General features: G+C 37.9%; 1 protein-coding gene across 5 annotated transcripts; it reads right to left on the bottom strand.

Annotated features, from left to right (window-relative positions):
• Positions 1–6,498: 6,498 nt before the first annotated feature.
• On the bottom strand, positions 6,499–17,173 carry LOC149001859 (Ubiquitin carboxyl-terminal hydrolase family protein). 5 transcript variants are annotated; one of them, XR_016170218.1, is made up of 4 exons: positions 16,884–17,173; positions 13,279–14,655; positions 7,984–8,091; positions 6,499–7,879 (listed from the first exon to the last, which is right to left on the bottom strand). XR_016170218.1 is itself a non-coding variant. In XM_089136943.1 (2 exons), the coding sequence occupies exon 2, from the start codon at positions 14,599–14,601 to the stop codon at positions 13,372–13,374; it is 1,230 nt and encodes a 409-aa protein (XP_088993069.1). In that variant the 5' UTR covers positions 14,602–14,655; positions 16,877–17,173; the 3' UTR covers positions 9,526–13,371. The 5 variants fall into 5 exon arrangements, 2 of the variants coding, with proteins under 2 accessions (XP_088993069.1, XP_088993068.1); XR_016170217.1 differs by having other exon boundaries at positions 6,499–8,091; XR_016170219.1 differs by lacking the exons at positions 6,499–7,879; positions 7,984–8,091 and adding an exon at positions 8,104–8,719.
• Between the last annotated feature and the right edge of the window lie 1,352 nt (positions 17,174–18,525).

The following is an 18,525-nucleotide window of genomic DNA, read 5'->3' as shown; positions in this document are numbered from 1 at the left end:
CAATATGGAATTATATATCGTCTTATTATGATTAGCCGATCCCATTTAGTTGGGACAAGGCTTATTGTTGTTGTTGTTGTTGTTGTTGTTGTTGATATTGTCTTATCATGATTATGGTTAGGGCTAGGATTAGGATTGGATTAGGGTTAGCACTAAGGCCAGTTAGGTTTGAATTGAATGTTCTACTTGGTCTTGATTGGCCTCCTATGGTGAGGGTGAGGGTCAGGATTCGTTTCGGATTCGAATGATATTCTATCGGTTTTCGGACGATTTTAGTCGGATTTGAATGATAATTGGATAATTATTTTCTTAAGTAGATTCTTCTAAATAGGCATGCATGAATACAAATTGAATACAAGTTTTCGACTACCTGTTAACATCTTTACCATTTTATTTGTGAGACTAAGTTTGAAATTTAAGAATTTAGCAACTTTGATAGTTATTTTAATAGAAAATCTAGAAAAATAAGTCACATATCTTAAGTAAAAAATTATAAAAATAAGAAAAATAATCCAAATGAGTAATTTAATCCGACGGATAATAATCGGTAAGAAAGAGGTATATCATATCCGCATCCAATTAGTAATCGGGCAGATTCGGATACCTCTAAATTGATGTGTATGCGAATTCAGGAGCGGATTTCAGCTATCCATTTACACCCATATATGCAAGCCACAACACCTAATAAAATCGGGCATTTGATGCATGAACGCCAGCTGAACTTGCCCTTTTTCCATCAAACTTAACTTAGTTTATTTAATTGGGATGATCAAATGGTGATGACCGATGCTGACTAGGCCGCCTCCCGTGAATGCTAACTTGGCAAGCTCTCCAAAACCCTAAACCCTAAGAGTACAATGTAAATATCTTAGATTAAACCAAAGCAATAGTATCCGCATCCAACCCTCAAACCCTCTCATTGGTTACTCGTGAATTCACTTTCCGATGTCCCTCATTACTTGACTTTTCCATCGGAGGTGGCCTCCGCCAATCACCTGCAGATAAGCACGCTCTGACATTTCTTTGTAGTTCTTAGCGGATTCCAAGTTAGTCTCAAGTTTGCAATTTCAACAACAACAGTCACTCTTGGTGTAAAAGTGAATATAAACTAACCTAACATAATAGACTCAACTCCAAAATTAGAAATGAGAATACCATCAGGATGTCCTTTTAAGTCACATTGTCAATGGTTGATGTTAGAAGAAATTCATAAACAACCATGGCTGAAGGAAGAAGCTAGGAACTTGCTGCCTTAACAACCCAGCTATCCCAGCAATTAGGAATGAAGATTAGGTACAATGTCTAGAAAACCATACTATGCTTTCAAGTATTTGTAAAAAGGATTGATGAACTACACTATTCCTTCCAGAACTCTAAAATTTTATTATTTTCTGAAAGGGATTTAATATTTGCATGATAGCGAGTTTCAAGCCTAAAAGTTTGAGACTCATCAGCTGTCAATAAAAATATAAAGAATCTTCTAAAAGTACAAATTATTCCATATAATTACTGGATTCTTCAACGAATTGATAAAACGAGAGCATCTTTTGGAGTGTTTTCTACTTATGTAAATTTAAATCCTACCAAACATGCATTTCCTTAGAACCACCTACTACGCAGCTTTGTAGGAAGTGTTTTTCTTTTTCTTTTTTTCTTTTTTATCATAAAAAATCACAACTTCATGACTAAAACAATATATAGTTACATAACTTGCATGGTTTATTCCTACCATCAATAGGCCTAATGGCAATCCGAGTAGAAATCTGTTAAGTACCCCTGCACCAAAAAGTGGTTGCAATTGTATTTAAGTGATTGTTTAACATTGGTGTGGGACATAATTTAAGGTCAAAGATCCAGGTGAATGTACTACCAATCAATTTATGGGGGTTGGATTTTTGTTTAAGCACTGTCACCACATTCTTTCGGACCATAAGAAAAAACAGGTAATTATAAACATAGAGAAAAACCACCGGGTTGCATCCCTGCTGAGATGGTGTCTCCCACTAAAGAAGTAGAAACATAAATCCATGATTGAGTGTTGGGCTAGTTGTTTGGTTCACAGTCCCAATGGTCATGCAGCCCAAATCTTCTTGGTCCAATCACATGAGATGAAAAGATGCCAAAGAGTTTTTGTCTTAGTTCCACACTATTGACAATCAGTGTGCACCTCCTTCCATTTAGCAAGCATAGACTTAATTGGAAATCCTGCATGCAAAAGACGCTAAAATAAAAATTTAAATTTTGCGTGTAGTGTTAGATTCAAGAAGAATGTCTACCATGGTGTAAAAGACTAAAAGTATAGTCAAGAGAAGAGCTCCTATTTCTACTTTTCATGAACGCGAGCCCTGCAAACTTGGCAGAGAAAGTGCCATTAGAAGAGACAATAGATATTCACTTATGACTTATCATTAGAAGAGGTGAAAGAAAGAGAAGAGATAAGCAAGTTTGGCAAGTTTAAAGTTAGAAGATGCACCTTATCAAGAGTGTGAAAGATCAACATTTCTTGAACCATAGTTTCTTCTCTCCACACATCCTATTCGGGTATCCACTGTCAATGGTTTTTGCCCCAGGTAACCAAGGTTCAAACTTGAACGAAGTGTTCATTCCATTTCCTATTTGTCTAAACACCATTTCTTGTAAATTAGGAATGATACTACAGATGCTCCTCCAAGGCCACGAGCCACCCTTTTTCCTCACCTTGGGATTAAAAAGGTTGGTTTTAGAAAAGTATTTTGCTTTAACAATAGTAGCCCAAAGAGAGTGGGGCTCCGACAAGAGCTTCCATTCTTCTAAAACCTACACCACCCAAATTTTTAGGCCAACAACACTTATCCCAAGAAATAAAAGTGAGCGAATTGGGTTTCGCTGGATTTTCAAGCCAAAACTTGTGACACATAGAGTTAATTTGGTAGCAAATTTTCTTAGGAAAACGAAAGCATTGCATGAGAGAGAGAGAGAGAGAGAGAGAGAGAGAGAGAGAGAGAGAGGGAGAGTGCAAAACTAATTTGATTAGCACCGCTCTCTCAGCAAAAGATAAAGATGATGCTTTCAAGGAAGCAAACCTGTGAGATATTTTTTGCAAGAGAAAATTAAGATTTTTAGACTTGGCCTTACTATAGAAAATATTTGGTCCCTAAATAGACCGCATCTTTTTTCATTTCTAAGATGCCCAAACTCAACAAGATTTGGGTTTTATTATCCAAAGTTATATTTAAACTAAAGAAGGCACCACTTTTCTCAAAATTCACTGTTTGCCCAATGATATTGGAAAAGAGGTCAAGAATAAATTTGATTGAAAGAACATCATCCATAGTAGTTCTATAGAAAAGAAAAGTATCATCGGCAAAGAACAAATGAGATATCTCAAGAGTTTGGTTTGCAATTTTTATCCCTTTAAAATGGTTAAGTCTTCTATATTCATTAAGGAGTCTTGAAAGGATCTTCATAATGAGGAGGAAGGGATGGAGGACTGAGAGGACACCCTTGACATAGCCCACGACTCCCAAAAGACCAACCATAAGGACATCCATTACGTTTGATTGAAAACGAAGTAGCTAATAAGTTTGTGAACAAGGGTGCACTAGGCCTAGTCGAACCCTAAAAAAAAAAGAGACAAGATAACACTTGAAGATAACACTTGACATTCAATCCTATCGTAGGCCTTTAACATATCAAGCTTAAGAGCCACAAAGCCACACTTACCTCTAATGCGATTCATAAAGTGAAAAATCTCATGGGCCAAAAAAATATTCTCTGTGATTTACCTTTTTGGACAAATGAACCTTGAAGAGGTGAAATGAAACTGGGAAGAAGCTAGGGTTTTGGCTAGGATATTGTAAGTTACATTGCAAAGACTAACAACGCAGAAGTCGGTCACCACTTTTGGGTTGTTATTCTTTGGAATGAAGCAAACTAGGGTGTGATTGGTACCCCAGGGTAAAACATGGTTTTCAAAAAAACCTTTTGCAAAAGTAAACACAACAAACTGAATAAGATCTCAATTCTTTTGAAAAGGAAAGCATTGAAACCATCACATCTTGGGGCTTTAAACAAGCCAAAAGAGAAGACAACCTTCTTTAATTTCTCAATGGAGGGGGTAGGTGATAACCCTTCCAATAGGGAAAGGTTAACTTGGCAAAATTCGCCTACTTCGGAAGGTAGTGAATTGAAATAGGGAGCAAAAAAGATATAATCAACAAATCACAAAAAAAATCACAATAAATCGTCAATTTACCGCCGAGTTGGTGATATATCGCCCACTTATCGATTTATCATGATATTGTTAAGTGAATTTCTACTCAAATTTTATTTGTTTTTCAAGGCTTTTTTCTATTTTGCTTGCATTATTTCTTGCATTCTTGCTCTATTTTGCTTCAACCTTCGACATTGATGCAACATGTGTGAATATCAAAGCTAAAACAACTCAAAATTAAAAACCCAAATCTAACTAGGAAACTAAAAGTGGCCCAAAAACCCATTAAACAATGGGATTTGGCAATCAAAACAACCACTAGGTATGTGCCGATCAAGAACATTAGCTTAGGTGATTTTTGGATCAGAATAACACTCTTGTGTGTTTACTATCCTCAAATTAGGCTAGACATCGAATTTTATAAAAAAATGACATAAGATACCCTCCAAAAGTAGGGGTTGAAATCCTGCCAAAATAAGGCAAAATTTCGGGCGAAATATCCGTGAATTTTGCCATTTCACCAATTTCTCCAGGGGCAAAATGGAAAAAATCGCTGATATTTCGCACCTTGCTACACAGCCACTGAATGTATAATTACATTTATGACCTCCGTGATTAATCTGAAGGCCCAATACATAAATTACGTAGCATTGGGCTTTTATTAAAAATAATAAAGTTTTAAAGCCTAGCCCATGATAAACCAAGCTATGTAGCTTCTTTTAGAGCAAATTGCTCCAACATCTCAAATAAGATCTTTAGACATTGGCATCCCATTTTGTCTTTAAAAAACATACAACTCCAATTCTGCTCGACTGGTCAGTGGCAAAATTGTAAACACTGTTCTATCCGAAGTTAAAAGATCCCTTCTTCTTCTTTTTTTTTGGTACAAAGACGAGGCTAAATAACCCAAAGGAAAAAACAGAAAACTTAACTTAAGCAATATTCTGTATCCACCATGAAAATTCCTTCTAACTCAGCTGGAGGATCTAGGAAAGAATGCCCATGGGTCCAAGGAACAAAGTTGCACCCTAGACATCTAGTCAGCGACTTTGTTTGTTTCTCTACCAATGTGAACAAACCTCTCCCTTCCATTAATGCCTGAAAATGTTTTTATTTCCTCAATGAGGCGAACAATACTCCCTTGTGCATGCCTACAAGGGTCGAAGAAAACAACAGCTTCCTTAGAATCATATTCAAGTAAAATCCCAAACTCCAAGCCAACCTAAGGCCTTCGATGATCGCTATTAATTCTGCTTCCAAGGACTGAACATAGAGGAAACTTCCTTGCAAAACCTCCCTTGAACAACCCCTCTTGATCCTGCAAAACACCCCCTACTTGCATATAATTCTCCTTTCTAAAAGATCCCTTCTACCCTTCTTCAATAAACTTATTGTGGAACAAATTTTCACGAAACTAAGTCTCTTTCTTTTCATGAAGGTTTTTGTAATCTCCCATAACTCAAAGGGTAGTTTTGGGGTTTTAAGAAATAGCTTAACTAATAACTACTTTCACTTAAAGAATTGGACAAATGTATACAATGAAAATCCAACTTTAAGATGTCTCTTGTATCTTTTTTTGACAAATTAATATATTTATTAACTGATTCATATAACTCAATAGAAAAAAATTACCAAATTTGAAGAAGAAAAATATGTATTTCTTTTTTTGGAAGATTTATATACAGCCATAGATCCAAAGTAAATTATTAAGCTTGAGTTTGGAAAGGAAAGAGTTCAGATCAGTTACAATGATTATGGGCATGCCTCAATGACCACATATAAACCTAAAGTTGGGGTTATCGAACATCTGGTAAACCCTCTCTTTTCCTCCTTGATTCACCATCATGGCTATGTCCCACTCCAACCTCACCTCACTTAGTTCTGGTTCCTGGTCGATTTGCATTACCATTTCAATTATGATCACCTTCCCTTTCTCCACTGGAATTGTATCATTGCAATGTTTAAGTATCTTTTGGCAATCACCATCTCTCCAGTCATGAAGAACTGAACATATAATGGGTGGAAAGAATCATATTTCAGAATGTATTTTAGAACCCACATCTAGTCTGAAAAATGCATATCAAACACATCCCAAGAGACTCATTTGTAAGCCATCAAGTCTAACATACACTTTCATATCCAGCTATATTATAGGAGACTGTTAAGATCCCTGATCTCTATGCAACAATTCCTCTTCTGAGAACCCAGTTCTCCCCCCAGCAAGACCTCCTTGCTTAACTATAAACTTCACCCATAAGAAGAAACCCTCCCTCACCTCTCTCTCCCCTTTATATAGTCCCCCAAAACCCTACTAACTGTTGTAGTCTAACCAATCTTGCCTTGCCAGCTGAACAACATTCTCTGTCCTTGTCATAAGCAAAAAATAATTCACCTATGGATGATCCCCTGTAGCAGCTAATGACTCAGTGCTGCTCTTCTTCTCTCTTGCACCTATACATCGTAGCCATTAGAGGCTTATCAGAGCCATTTAAGTATGCTAGTAGTTTTCGATAAACTAGCAACAACACAAAAAACGAAGCAAAACATTGGGTAGCAACACAAAATTTTATATATGCAAAATATACCATGAAAATAAAGTTGTGTTTGGTATCCATGCTAGATTAGGGTGTCAATCAGTTTGGTTTTTATAGTCCAATTGATTTTGGTTTGGATATGAAAATAGAAACAAATTTTAATGACCAAGATCTTAACCTTAGAACCGGAGTTTCATGACCAAGATCTAACCTTCTGGTTCTTTTATGGTTTAGATCCTCATACCCAACCAAAAAAAGGGGGGAAACGAAAAACTGACCTCCCAAAAAAATCAAAATCCCCAAACTGTAATGCTGTGTTTCCAGCCATGGCATTGATGAATAGACGATTAATTTCAGAATAACTCGCTGCATAGTCCCAAAATTGAATTCCATGATATCTCTCAAACCCAGTTGGACCTCCTTCAATGGTGCTGCTCATACAATGAAATTATCCAATTCTCCACTCACTTACCAACCCAAGAATCATAGATGCCATATTGCCACAGAACAATCACCTTACCGGAGTAGAAACTCAGAGCACTGAGTCAACCCAAAATGTTGTTGTCAAAGGTGAAGAGTCCCATGGGGTGATGGGGTGGATGAGGTACCTCATCAGCCTTAGGTGGCTATCCAAATCCACTGCTGGTAAAGGAAGAGCAGCAGTGAGCTCCGGTAGTGACATGGGTTCGGTTTGCTTGAGAAGGATGTCTGCAAGTTCAAGCTCCATAGCACATTTGATGGCCATGGAATCAATGAAACCATTGATGTTAATCTGGTGATATGCATTCTTGCTTTCACTTTTTCCATTTGGCCTGAAACCAGCTTTGCCTTTCCCAATGGCTTTCTCTGCTTCTGTATCAATCAGCAGCACTTGTTCTCTCAACCTGGGCAGATTAATTTTAGTTTGGTAAAGACCTGGGCTGATCAAGACATGGGAACCGGGTGCCATAAGAAAATCTGTGTTCCCACATCTTATCATCTTTCGAATTTTCCTCGCTTTCTCCAAAGATTTTCAACGAAAGAGCAAGTATTTGTCCAAACAAAAGTAGAAGTGGGTTTTACCAGAAGAGAAAGTAAAAGAGTAGGTCACCACAAGACAAAAGAAGCAAAATGACAACTTACTTTTGTTGTGAGGATAGTAAATCATCAGATCCTGTAGAGAGTTGTGAAAGAAACGTTCACTTCATTCAAGAAAGAGTAACAAAATATACAGATTACAATGAGAAACAAGGTAATCTTCTAGAAACAGATCATTACCAAAACAAAGAAAATATCTTCAGAGTGAAGAATATGCTTTTTTTCCACACAAATTTATGTTGCTAGCATGGGACCTGCACGTCACACCAGCGGCAGCACAGAATGATGCTGTCCACAGGAAGCCAATATGGATTAGAATAAGGAAAGAAAACGCTAGCACCACCCAAATAAAAAGATTGAACCACTTAAAAAATATTTTCCATGTAATTCCGCATTGTATTACAATCTGAGTACGCTTTTCTCTCTTACAGGAAAGTACATGCAGTGGAAGAAAAGGGTATCCAAGTAGACAAACTCAAGAATCTGACTTATCCCACCATTGTATGGATACCTTAAGGATCGTCTAAATGGATCCCCACCTATACACGTATAGGTGGCAATCTGAATTCAGTTTGAATCTGGGTGAGTTACCCCCAGGCATAGCAACACTATAGATCAGCCAAATATAGAACTGCAGTAGTTGAAAGTGGCTAAGTTAATTCAGCAACAGTAGCAACTTCATATATATATATATATATATATATATATATATATACGAAGTGACACCAGAAAGCATAAGCAGAAGGGCAAGACACAAACAGCTGGTCCCAACTCTTGGCCTCACCATGGCAAATCTGGCACTTAATTACTGTAATTGCACCCATCTTTTGAACTGCATGATCCATTGGAGATTTCTCCAGCGCAATTTCCAACCAAAAGTATGCTGCTGAGCCCAACACCGAGGAATACCATCCAACTGTAGAAAATTATTTTACTAAATAAGTCCCAGGAACTTATTGAGGACTTCCATTTGCCACCCAAGAATGTTCATCTATGACATCAAATCCACCCTGTTTTTTAGTAAGGATAAACGAAAAAACATAATTCAAATATTATGGGGAAAAATTGTTTGGGCCACATGATTAAAGGAGACTAATTGGTAGGCTTCAAGGATGTGAAGCCTTCCTTAGAGAGGTATAAACGTTTATGATTATCCATTTAAAGGGAGCACAACAGAGAAAAGAAGCAAACTGCTGTGCTCTATGATAGTAATAGAGTGCGCAATGATTATAATTAGGAGATTATGCAATTTGATGTCATTCATAAAAAGATCTTGAACCTTCCAAATGACAGAATGAAAAACAGAAGCTGTTCAAGCAAACGTAGTAAAATTGTAGAATAGATATTGGTAACACAAATTTTCAAGTGGGTTTTCTACCAGAACAGCTCAACCAGTAGCACTAATAAACATGCTTAATAATGTAGGGAGAGCTGGCCCAGAAGGAACGAGGCCATGTTCTTTGAGCTACTGATTGTCCTCATGAACAGGTAAGAAGATATGATTTCTGGATTATACTGACTAGTTGAGGCCAATATGAGCAAACTATCAGCATTGGTGTGATAATCAGACCAGCTAACCTAGATGGTTCACCATACCTCGTAGTTCATTTCAGTGGTCAGATATGAACCTGGTGCCAAAGGCTTCCATAGAAGTAGAGTCCCAGGGTTTTTTTTTTTTTTTTGGGGGGGGGGGGGATTTTCCTACACAGCCTAACCCCAACAATTTTTGCTGAGAGGCTGTTTCAATGCCTTGACCTCAAGGCTACGGTCAGATGGCATATGTTAAGTCTATGTATGCACTAAAGGAGGAAAAGAATCACAAGTGCATCCACAAGTTGTTGAAGTAGGAGCAGTCAAGAGTCAAAATGTGGTGCAAGTGATGGCAAAGAGTCGTAGTAATTCTCAAGACAGTCAGAGGGCTTCACGCACAATACCATGTAGTTTTATATAACGGATGGCGCTCTTGGTAACCAATGGCCTTTTCTACACAGGGGTTGACCAGAGTTCAAATTATAGATCTTGGAGAGAAACAAAAAATGGCTAATTTTGGACTGGTACTGAACCTTATAAATGGTGATTCAGACATGGTTTCTTAAAAGACTCCAGGGCAAATACATGAAAACACTTCTGAACAAAAACAGAGAAAGACAACCACAATCATGCTTAAACTTGCATATATTATCAGCTAAAGAGCAAAAGTTTGTGACCTTCAACTTGCATATTGAATCAGCTATCAAGAAAAAATTATCTTAGCAGAGGATCAAACTTTACAAAGAAGTTGTAACTTGATTTTCATAACCCCTGAAATAGCAAACTATGATAGGCGACTCCTGGTTTATGGGTAACATGAAAATAAAAACCTTAATCAAGCACTATTTGGTAGGGACTTCCAAGAAGAGTATATCCATATATAACTTTGATAACTGGAATTACCATCTATAACCCTTCTAGATTTTTCTTTATTGAGCAAACTATGAAACTCAATCATATCTTGAATTTTTCTTGAATAGGAAGGAATGCTTTACATCTTGATTGGGCAATTTGCTATGGAATCTGTTTGTGGACAGCTTGTATCTGGCTTATCTTCATGAGGAATCAAAAGCACAGAAATGCACATAGAGATGTCAAGGCTAGTAATATTTTACCTGATACTGACCTCAACCCCAAAATCTCCAATTTCAGTTTGGCCAAACTTTATGGTGACAAGAAAACAGCCTAGAATTGTCAAGGCCAGAAATATTCTACTTGCCACTGACCTCAACCCCAAAATTTCAGATTTTGGTTTGGCTGAACTTTAGGGTGACAAGAAAACAGCCTAGAATTGTACACAGAGATGTCAAGGCTGGTAATATTCTACTTGATACTGACCTCAACCCCAAAATTTCAGATTTTGGTTTGGGCAAACTTTATGATGACAAGAAGACCTATATAAGCCCTTGAGTTGTAGGAACAATGAAAAGCTTCTTGTATTTTGCTAATTTATTTTATTTCTGGATACCTGTATAGAGTTTAAAAGTTATGGGATCTAAATTTGTTTTGTCAAAGTGGCTATCTGGCACCAGAGTATGAGTATCCTATGCATGGGCACCACACTGAGAAGGCTGATGGTTTCACATTTGGAGCAATAAATCTTGAGATCCTCAGCAGCAGGATGGATTCTGACACAAACATGAACAAAGAAGTTCTTGAAAGGGTAATGATCTAATGATTTGTTGCAACATTGATATGGCTCGAAATAGAAAAAGAAGATTGCAAGAGACCACATACACGCGAGGGATTGATAAGGGAGTTCGGTCATATGACCTACATCTCCGATCCACTATAACAGAGGGTAACAAACCATACAAATAGTGTTCAATATGTACAATTTTAGAATGCCCAAGCCTAGGCAATCAAAATAGCATAAACCACGCTTGAATCCACCGATCATACACCAAAAGCCATCAAAGAGAAGATGCAGCAGCAGCAGCAGCAATTCTTGGAGAACAAGAACCCTAAGCTAGCGAGGAAGAAGAAGGAACATTGCACAAATGACCCAAAAATGCATTAACCCCAAAAATGACCCGAACCAAGAAATATATAGCTAAGCCTAAACCAAAATATTGCCGCCCATTCAATATGGTTCAATCAAAGCTTCAAGTCACGGTTCAAGTCAAACCAAGTGTCTAAATTACAGATTAGCCCTCAACATGATTAGTCATTTATCTGAACTTATTTTTCAGTAAAGATGAGCAATGCATTAAAATTAGCTTTAGAAATTGGAGAAAAGGAAAAGTGTCTTTGGGAAGCATCATATGAAGTTTTATCTTTTATTTTTTCTATAAAATCAACAAAAATCATTTTACGAGGTGTAGGAAGTTTTAAACCTAACTGCTGAACCTTACTTGTGCATTATAACCGATGATTGTTTCATACTACAGAATTCAAAGTAGGTATGGGTCTCACATATGCTTGCATCTTCTTAATTTATAGGCTTGGAATCTACATGAAAGTAATCATGAACTGGAACTGGTTGATCCTGCACTATCAGAAAATGATATTGTAGAAGCAAAACAATAGACAGGAGTGGTTCTCTCCTGCACTCAGCCATTCCCATCCTTATGTCCAGCAATGCCCCTTGTGGTGGCAATGCTTTCAGGAGATACTGAAGTTGGCACTGTTGCAGCAAAGCCTGGATTATTGACTAATCCAGCATTCCATGATATAAGCAGCTTTATGAGTGGTGACATTTCTGGAAAATCCAAAGACCAAACCAACTTTTCAACCATAACCACTATTGTTGCAGGAGACCAAATGTTGCATCAGCATTTGGCAGTGTAGCTGATAGCCACTTTTTGAATTGGTCAATTGTTTATTATTGAATACTGTTGTCACCAGTAAGGAATGCATAAAACATGTAACTCATGGCTATCCTTCTTTCTAATTGATAGACAAGCTACATTAACCTCACTACAATTTATTATCAAAAATGTCTCCCAGCTAGAACCCCATGAAAAGCCTTCAGCTTCTTCTCAAACCAACAATACCCAAGACACTGTAATGTTTCTCCACTCTTTCATGTAGTCCCAGTGTATCAATAAGAGCTCATCATTTATCAATCCTACATTCTCATCCTCCGTATTCTTTTATACTAACCAAAGGAAAATCTGAAATTCTCTTCTTCAGTTGTAAGCCTGACCAGTCAAAAGACTATCTTCCTAATATCCCGAATCTCCATAAGCATCAACCATCTATGAAATATGAGCATATAGCAGCGTCGTTCTTTTGATCATTAGCTCAGGCTGATGATTTGACAACACAAGTGGTTTTCAGATCAGGACGATGCTTTACCTTTATTAACAATCAAATTTCCTCTTAAGTGCAGGATGATTTTCAGTGAATCCAGCAATATATAGCAACCATAGTGCTTAGACTCTTGTATGCACTCATACTGTTCTGGTTGTAGGATCACTGCTTTGTGCTTCTATTAATAAGGGCGCAAGTTTGGCCCTGATGGCCAAAAATTGCCCTGATCTGTCCCCTGAGCCCAATCAGGGTCTGATCTCAAAATTCGGATCCATAGGGTGGTTTCAGGCAGGGTAAGGTTTAAGTGTTTAAAGGCCAGCCAGGCCCAGCCCTATCAAAACTTTTAGGATATTTTGGTAAAAGTAAGGCAACACTATGAATTATGCATTGTTCTCTTGTTTTGTGGTTAAGTTCAGGTCAAGGTCAGGGTCAGGAATTTAAAATGCCCAGCCCAACCTGACCCTGTTGCAGCCCTAGCTTAGATCTCATTGAATTGTTTCTATCCAAAAGGGGAAAACATCGAGAATTTTAGATTCATAGATCTAAAAAATCAATCACAACTTGAGATGCATTCAGTTATGGCATTCCCATATTCATTCATTTCTAAGAACAACAATTTAGTTTTCCATTTGAAGTTATATGCTTCTAGAGTACATCCCAACCACAAAAAGAATCCCAATAAGATCATACCAGAAAGAAGCAGTAGCCCTTTTAAGACTCTCTTCATGATCTTCAAGTAGAGACAACTTCCAGAATTGCTTTGAAATTGTAGAATCATAAAATTCAGCACGGCAAATGCATCAGATCATTTGAGTCCTCCTGGAGTTGGTGATCCTCCTCTTCTTGGGTAGGACTGATGGGTTTCTTGTACAAGCCTCTGCTTCTATTCAGAAATCCAGTCTTCATCATGTCTACATATCTTTCCCTAATTCCCACAAGGGGATGCTTCTGGAGTAGTTCTTGGTGACAGTAGGCTTCTCTAAGAATGACTGTCTGGGTGGAACACTTCTGAGAAATGTAAAAAATGCCAGGATGGCGTCCAAATACCTTAGTGAATTTCTGGGGTAAGCATAACGGTTTGCGGATGTTACTTACATTCTTACGTTCAGTCTTCTTCTGAAGAGTGAGGTGGAGAAGCTCATGAAAGACTCCAACAATCCTCTTCTCAGAAACATCAGTACGGGGATCAAGATGGGACGCAGACATATAAGGAGAAGTGTAAGGAAGCCTCTGCCACTCCTCTAACCATTCCATGCACTTCCTTTTCAATCCAAAGCCCCTAGTAAATCCAATTGGAAAGCTTAAGATCTGAACTCCTTCCCATTCTTTGCTGTCTTCAGCAGCAGCTGCAGCACTTTTCTGCAATTGTGAGACTGCAAGAGTGTCATCCCACTGTAAAAGTTTCAAGCCTATGCGATCATCAACAAGGCGGATAAGTGAGAATAACTGGGGGTATCGGGGAACCAAGGAGTGTTCGTAGTCAATTGGCAAACCCATGTCCCATTTCAGCTGGTCAATGGTTTGCAAGGGAAGCATCCTATCCTTCGTGAGCATAAGGAGTTTCTGGAGCCTTTCAACCAGGTTTTTCTCATTCTGCTGAAGGATGTAAAGCTCTTCTTGGTGGAGTTTTAGTGCTTCATCAGTCAAATGGAACCATGGGACACTACTACCTCCTCCTCCAACAACAACAGGGTATTCATGGAAAAGTGTTGGGTACCTTCTTATGAAGGTGGAGATCTTGAGATCAGGGGGCAGACCAAGTTGACCACGCTCCCTATTGAGTTGGTATATCGGGAGACAGCAGCTTGGATCAGAAGCAATTATGGAGACTAGATGGCAAGTAGCCGTGAGATCCTTTTCCCTGGCCACAACCGCATCCAACGCATTGTCTTTAACCCATTTCAGCTTTACATTCACCAGACTGAACTTCTGCTCATATGCAAATCCAAATCGACACTGGCAGAGAAGATAAAGACTAGGGCTTCCAGTCTTCCAAAACAATGATTTATACATTTTTTCATTTCCAGTTACCAATATCCACTCCTTTTGAATCAGTAGAATATGGTCCTGCAAACAATATGGAAGTTAAAGTCAGAAACCATGAATTTCTATTAATTAGTGATAGAACTAGACACTATTGGAAAAAGACATCTCTAATCAGCACGCCAAGATTTTTTGACACACCTCCAATGTTCTATTTGTTTAAACTAGAGAGCATGGAAGAAATAACTATAGTGGGATTTCTCCATGATCCAAATTTTCACAGAAAGCTGGTAAACAATAAAGCAAATGGCAATTACGGCATATTGTAGGGCATAAAGCGAATAACAAAATACACTGCATCAGTGAGAGCACCTAGCATGTAGAAATAGCAAGTATGCTTGAGGCCACAAGAGAGATATCGGTTGAAGTAGCTCCAAAAAGGTTAGGGTTTTAAAAAACTTGGATCAGAACAACATGCCTAATCTTCAAAGTAAACATCAGTTTTGATAGACTAGATAGATAAAATTCAAATATAATGGAATGCTAAACAGGTGAGAATGATAGCGGCTTAAGAGCAGGATGTTCCCGGTTGCATTCCAAAGATTATGGTTCCTTAGGGCAATGAAAACAATAAGGACAACAAAGTAACATGTAACCCGAGAGATGTGTGATGAGTGGGAGAACACAGACCTTAGGTTAACACATTCTCCGAGGGGTGCTGGCAATCACTCTTCAAGCTGTTTATGAAATTACGTAGCCTTCATAGCTGCTCGTGGATCTCACATACTTGGCTAAAACGAAGAGAACAACCAGAGATAGATCAACAGCGATGCGCAGCTGCAATCAACTGTTGAAGTGGATTTCGAACTCACCGTGTACGAAGAAGACGACGAGTTGCAGTACAGGTCATTTTATTGGGCACATTTTTTATGGTAGATCATGTCGGTGATATATCGTGTAGGGCGATTCGAAAAATGCGACCGACATGAGATTTCCCACAAGTCAGGGTGACTCAGACAATACATCGCTAATTTTCGATCTATCAGTAACTTTTGGGTAATTTTCACTTTATTGTTTTTCATTTTCTCTCTCTTCCCCAAATCTTCCTACAGCTTCTCTCCGCCTAGGTATGGGTGTCAATTGGTACGGTTCAGTACAGTACCAACTTTGAATACCGAAAACCAAAACCATACCGTACCGAATTTAAACGGTACGGATTCGGTATTTGTAAAAACCGGTCCAGTCGGTTTCCGTACAAAATCAGTATGAAAAGACGGTTTAAATACGATTTCTAGTGCAGTCCGGTACGATTTCAATACAAAATCAGTTTAACGCACCAATCAAAATAACTATTAACAAGTAAATTATTGAGTCACCAGACTAACAGACTCACGGTTATTGATTTGAATCATTCACCACAGATAAGTATATGTCTACATCCATTCAATAAAATAAAAATACCTGGTTTACTAAAGAAGATGTATCCAACAACTTATTAAATCTGTCACATTCACTGCTTTAGCTTAAATACTTGGAAGTCTTCACGTCAGAGTTCAGACTAGAAGGCCCATCACTGAAAAGCAATTTTGGTGGAGCTTTTCTCCTGGGGGGCTTGAACAGAGATTGGTGAAGTAGCTTAGGAAACCACGGATAGACTAATCTTTTTTTTTTTTTGGTAATGGATAGACTAATCTTCATGTTGCATGCCTGTGTTACTGGGGACTGCAAATTTGAATTGCAAAAGTTCCCATATGAACAACACCTTTCAGAAATAGCTGGTCAATCAAAGGCACAAATGGTGTGTTGGCACATCACTGGAAAGACCAGACCCAAGATTGAGCTGTCCAGTAACCTTTTGAAGGACTGTTGGGTGCTGAGGCCGATCACCAGCCATCATATCTTGCAAACTGAAAACCTTGAAACTAGAAACTACCGGCAAGACAAAGCAGACACAGATTTTTAACACTCAGTTAAATTTTAATCAAAATAAAAAGGACTATCGGGCATTGCTCGAACTATGAAAGACAAGACACAAATACAAAGTAACGCGAAAATTCCTAGAATCCAAGAACCAACCACAGTTAACACCAAAGTGAAAAAGAAATGCATATTACATGCTACATAAAAGTGAAGTCGTAACTCGTAACAGTAGCAAAAATGATCCATTGAAGAAGCAATAACCGAGTAAAGTAGCACAGGAAAGAATCGCAGGTACTGCTCAGTCTACTCGTATGATTCATAAAACAAAGAAAACAACTCAAATCAGGGTGCTGCTAATAAATTGAGGAAAAAAGAAACCACTTACGGCTTACCCTGTTTGTTAGTCTGTTACCCAGGTGTTCGTCTCGATCTCTCTAGTCTCTGACTCTCTAATTTCTATTCCTTTTCGCCCCAGCTAGCAGCTCTGCTCTAACGTGAGAAAAAGACGATGAGAGATTTCTGCTCTATCCTGCTGCCTTGCTGGTAGAGATTCTAGAGAATATCAGGGATTCACCGATTCAGGATGAGAATGAGACGAAGACGATGATAGAACAGAGATTGAGAGTGAGACGAAGACGATGCTGTCCGCTGTCGAGGTCGAGACTTGAGCGGATTGGGAAATAGCAAATAGGCAAACATGATCTTTACCCTGAATTACAAATTAACCCTAAATTTCGGTACATACCACGGTACATAAATTCGGAACGGTTCTGGTATGTACCGTCTGTTTTTACAACTGGAACCGGTACAGTACCGTACCGTACCGACTTTCAAAATTCGGTTTCGGTCCGTGACGTACTGAATTTTAATCAGTTCGGTACGATCCGGTATTAGACGGCGCAGTTCGGTTCGGTTGTATGTTTTGATACATAGTTGACACCCTTACGCCAAGGTATATTAGATCCGTATTTGTCAACAATAAAATATAAAACAAGAGCCATATTCAATAGGATGACTCTATGTACTTGTTTACATTTCTATACTTATGTAGTAGCGTTATATCTTTTAGTATTTTTCTTTACTATTTATATATTTGTGTTATTTTTGCATGTTTACATTAGTTTATATGAGTTTTTTACACTTCCAATTTTGCTCGCATATAGCTTTACATGTGCCGATCAAGAACATTAGTTTAATTGATGTTTTATGCCCATAATAATGCTTTCATTATGTTTGTTGGCCTCAAATTAGACTATACAATACAATTCATGTCAAAATGACCTTAAATTCCCCTCAAAACTTCGATTTTTCATTGACACCTTGCAAAAATTTTGTCACCAACATTTCACTGTGTCAATGGTGTATACAACTATGACACGCCGAAATTTGGCGACATGTCAAATGACTCAAACCTTGTTTTTACCATGTTTTTGTTTCTCCTAAAAATCTATAGAACATATTATCCCAGCCCACTTTGCAGTCAGTTCGTTCTCTTATTTCACAATCAAGGTTTAAAGTCAATTCATTCTCATGTCTTTAAGAGCAATACAAGATTGAATCACTATGATTAATGTTTTTAGTGTAATTCAATAGAAAGATGTATCAAGATGTAGCTTTGCAAAAATGGATCGTACGTGTACGTGGTCCTTTTGTATAACCTTGTTCACAATACAAGATTTAACCATTTTTATCATAGAATATAGAGCTTTTATGTGTGGGTCTTCTAGTATAACACGAATTAATGTTGCCTCCCCTTAATGAAATAAATTATGTCTATGTTCCATAGTAACTAATATTGTTTTTGAAAGGTGTTGAGTTTGTTGGTAAAATGACCAAAATACCCCATAATTTTGTATTTGAATCCTTTCAAAATAGCATCGCACAGTAACCTCATCTCCTCTTTCAGCTATCTTTGTGTGACATTAGATCTTCCCTTTTAACCTGCTATTCTACCTCATTCATGGAATTCCAATTGTAACATGTAAAGTTCATGAATTTATCTAAGCATACACGTGCTGCCCTTTTCTAAGATCA

Source organism: Hakea prostrata, chromosome 10 (assembly GCF_041222555.1).
Source record: "Hakea prostrata isolate BN-2017 chromosome 10, UWA_Hpros_2, whole genome shotgun sequence".
Lineage (NCBI taxonomy): Eukaryota > Viridiplantae > Streptophyta > Magnoliopsida > Proteales > Proteaceae > Hakea > Hakea prostrata.
Note: the sequence above shows the minus strand (reverse complement) of the source record. Positions and strands in the feature narration are given on the sequence as shown.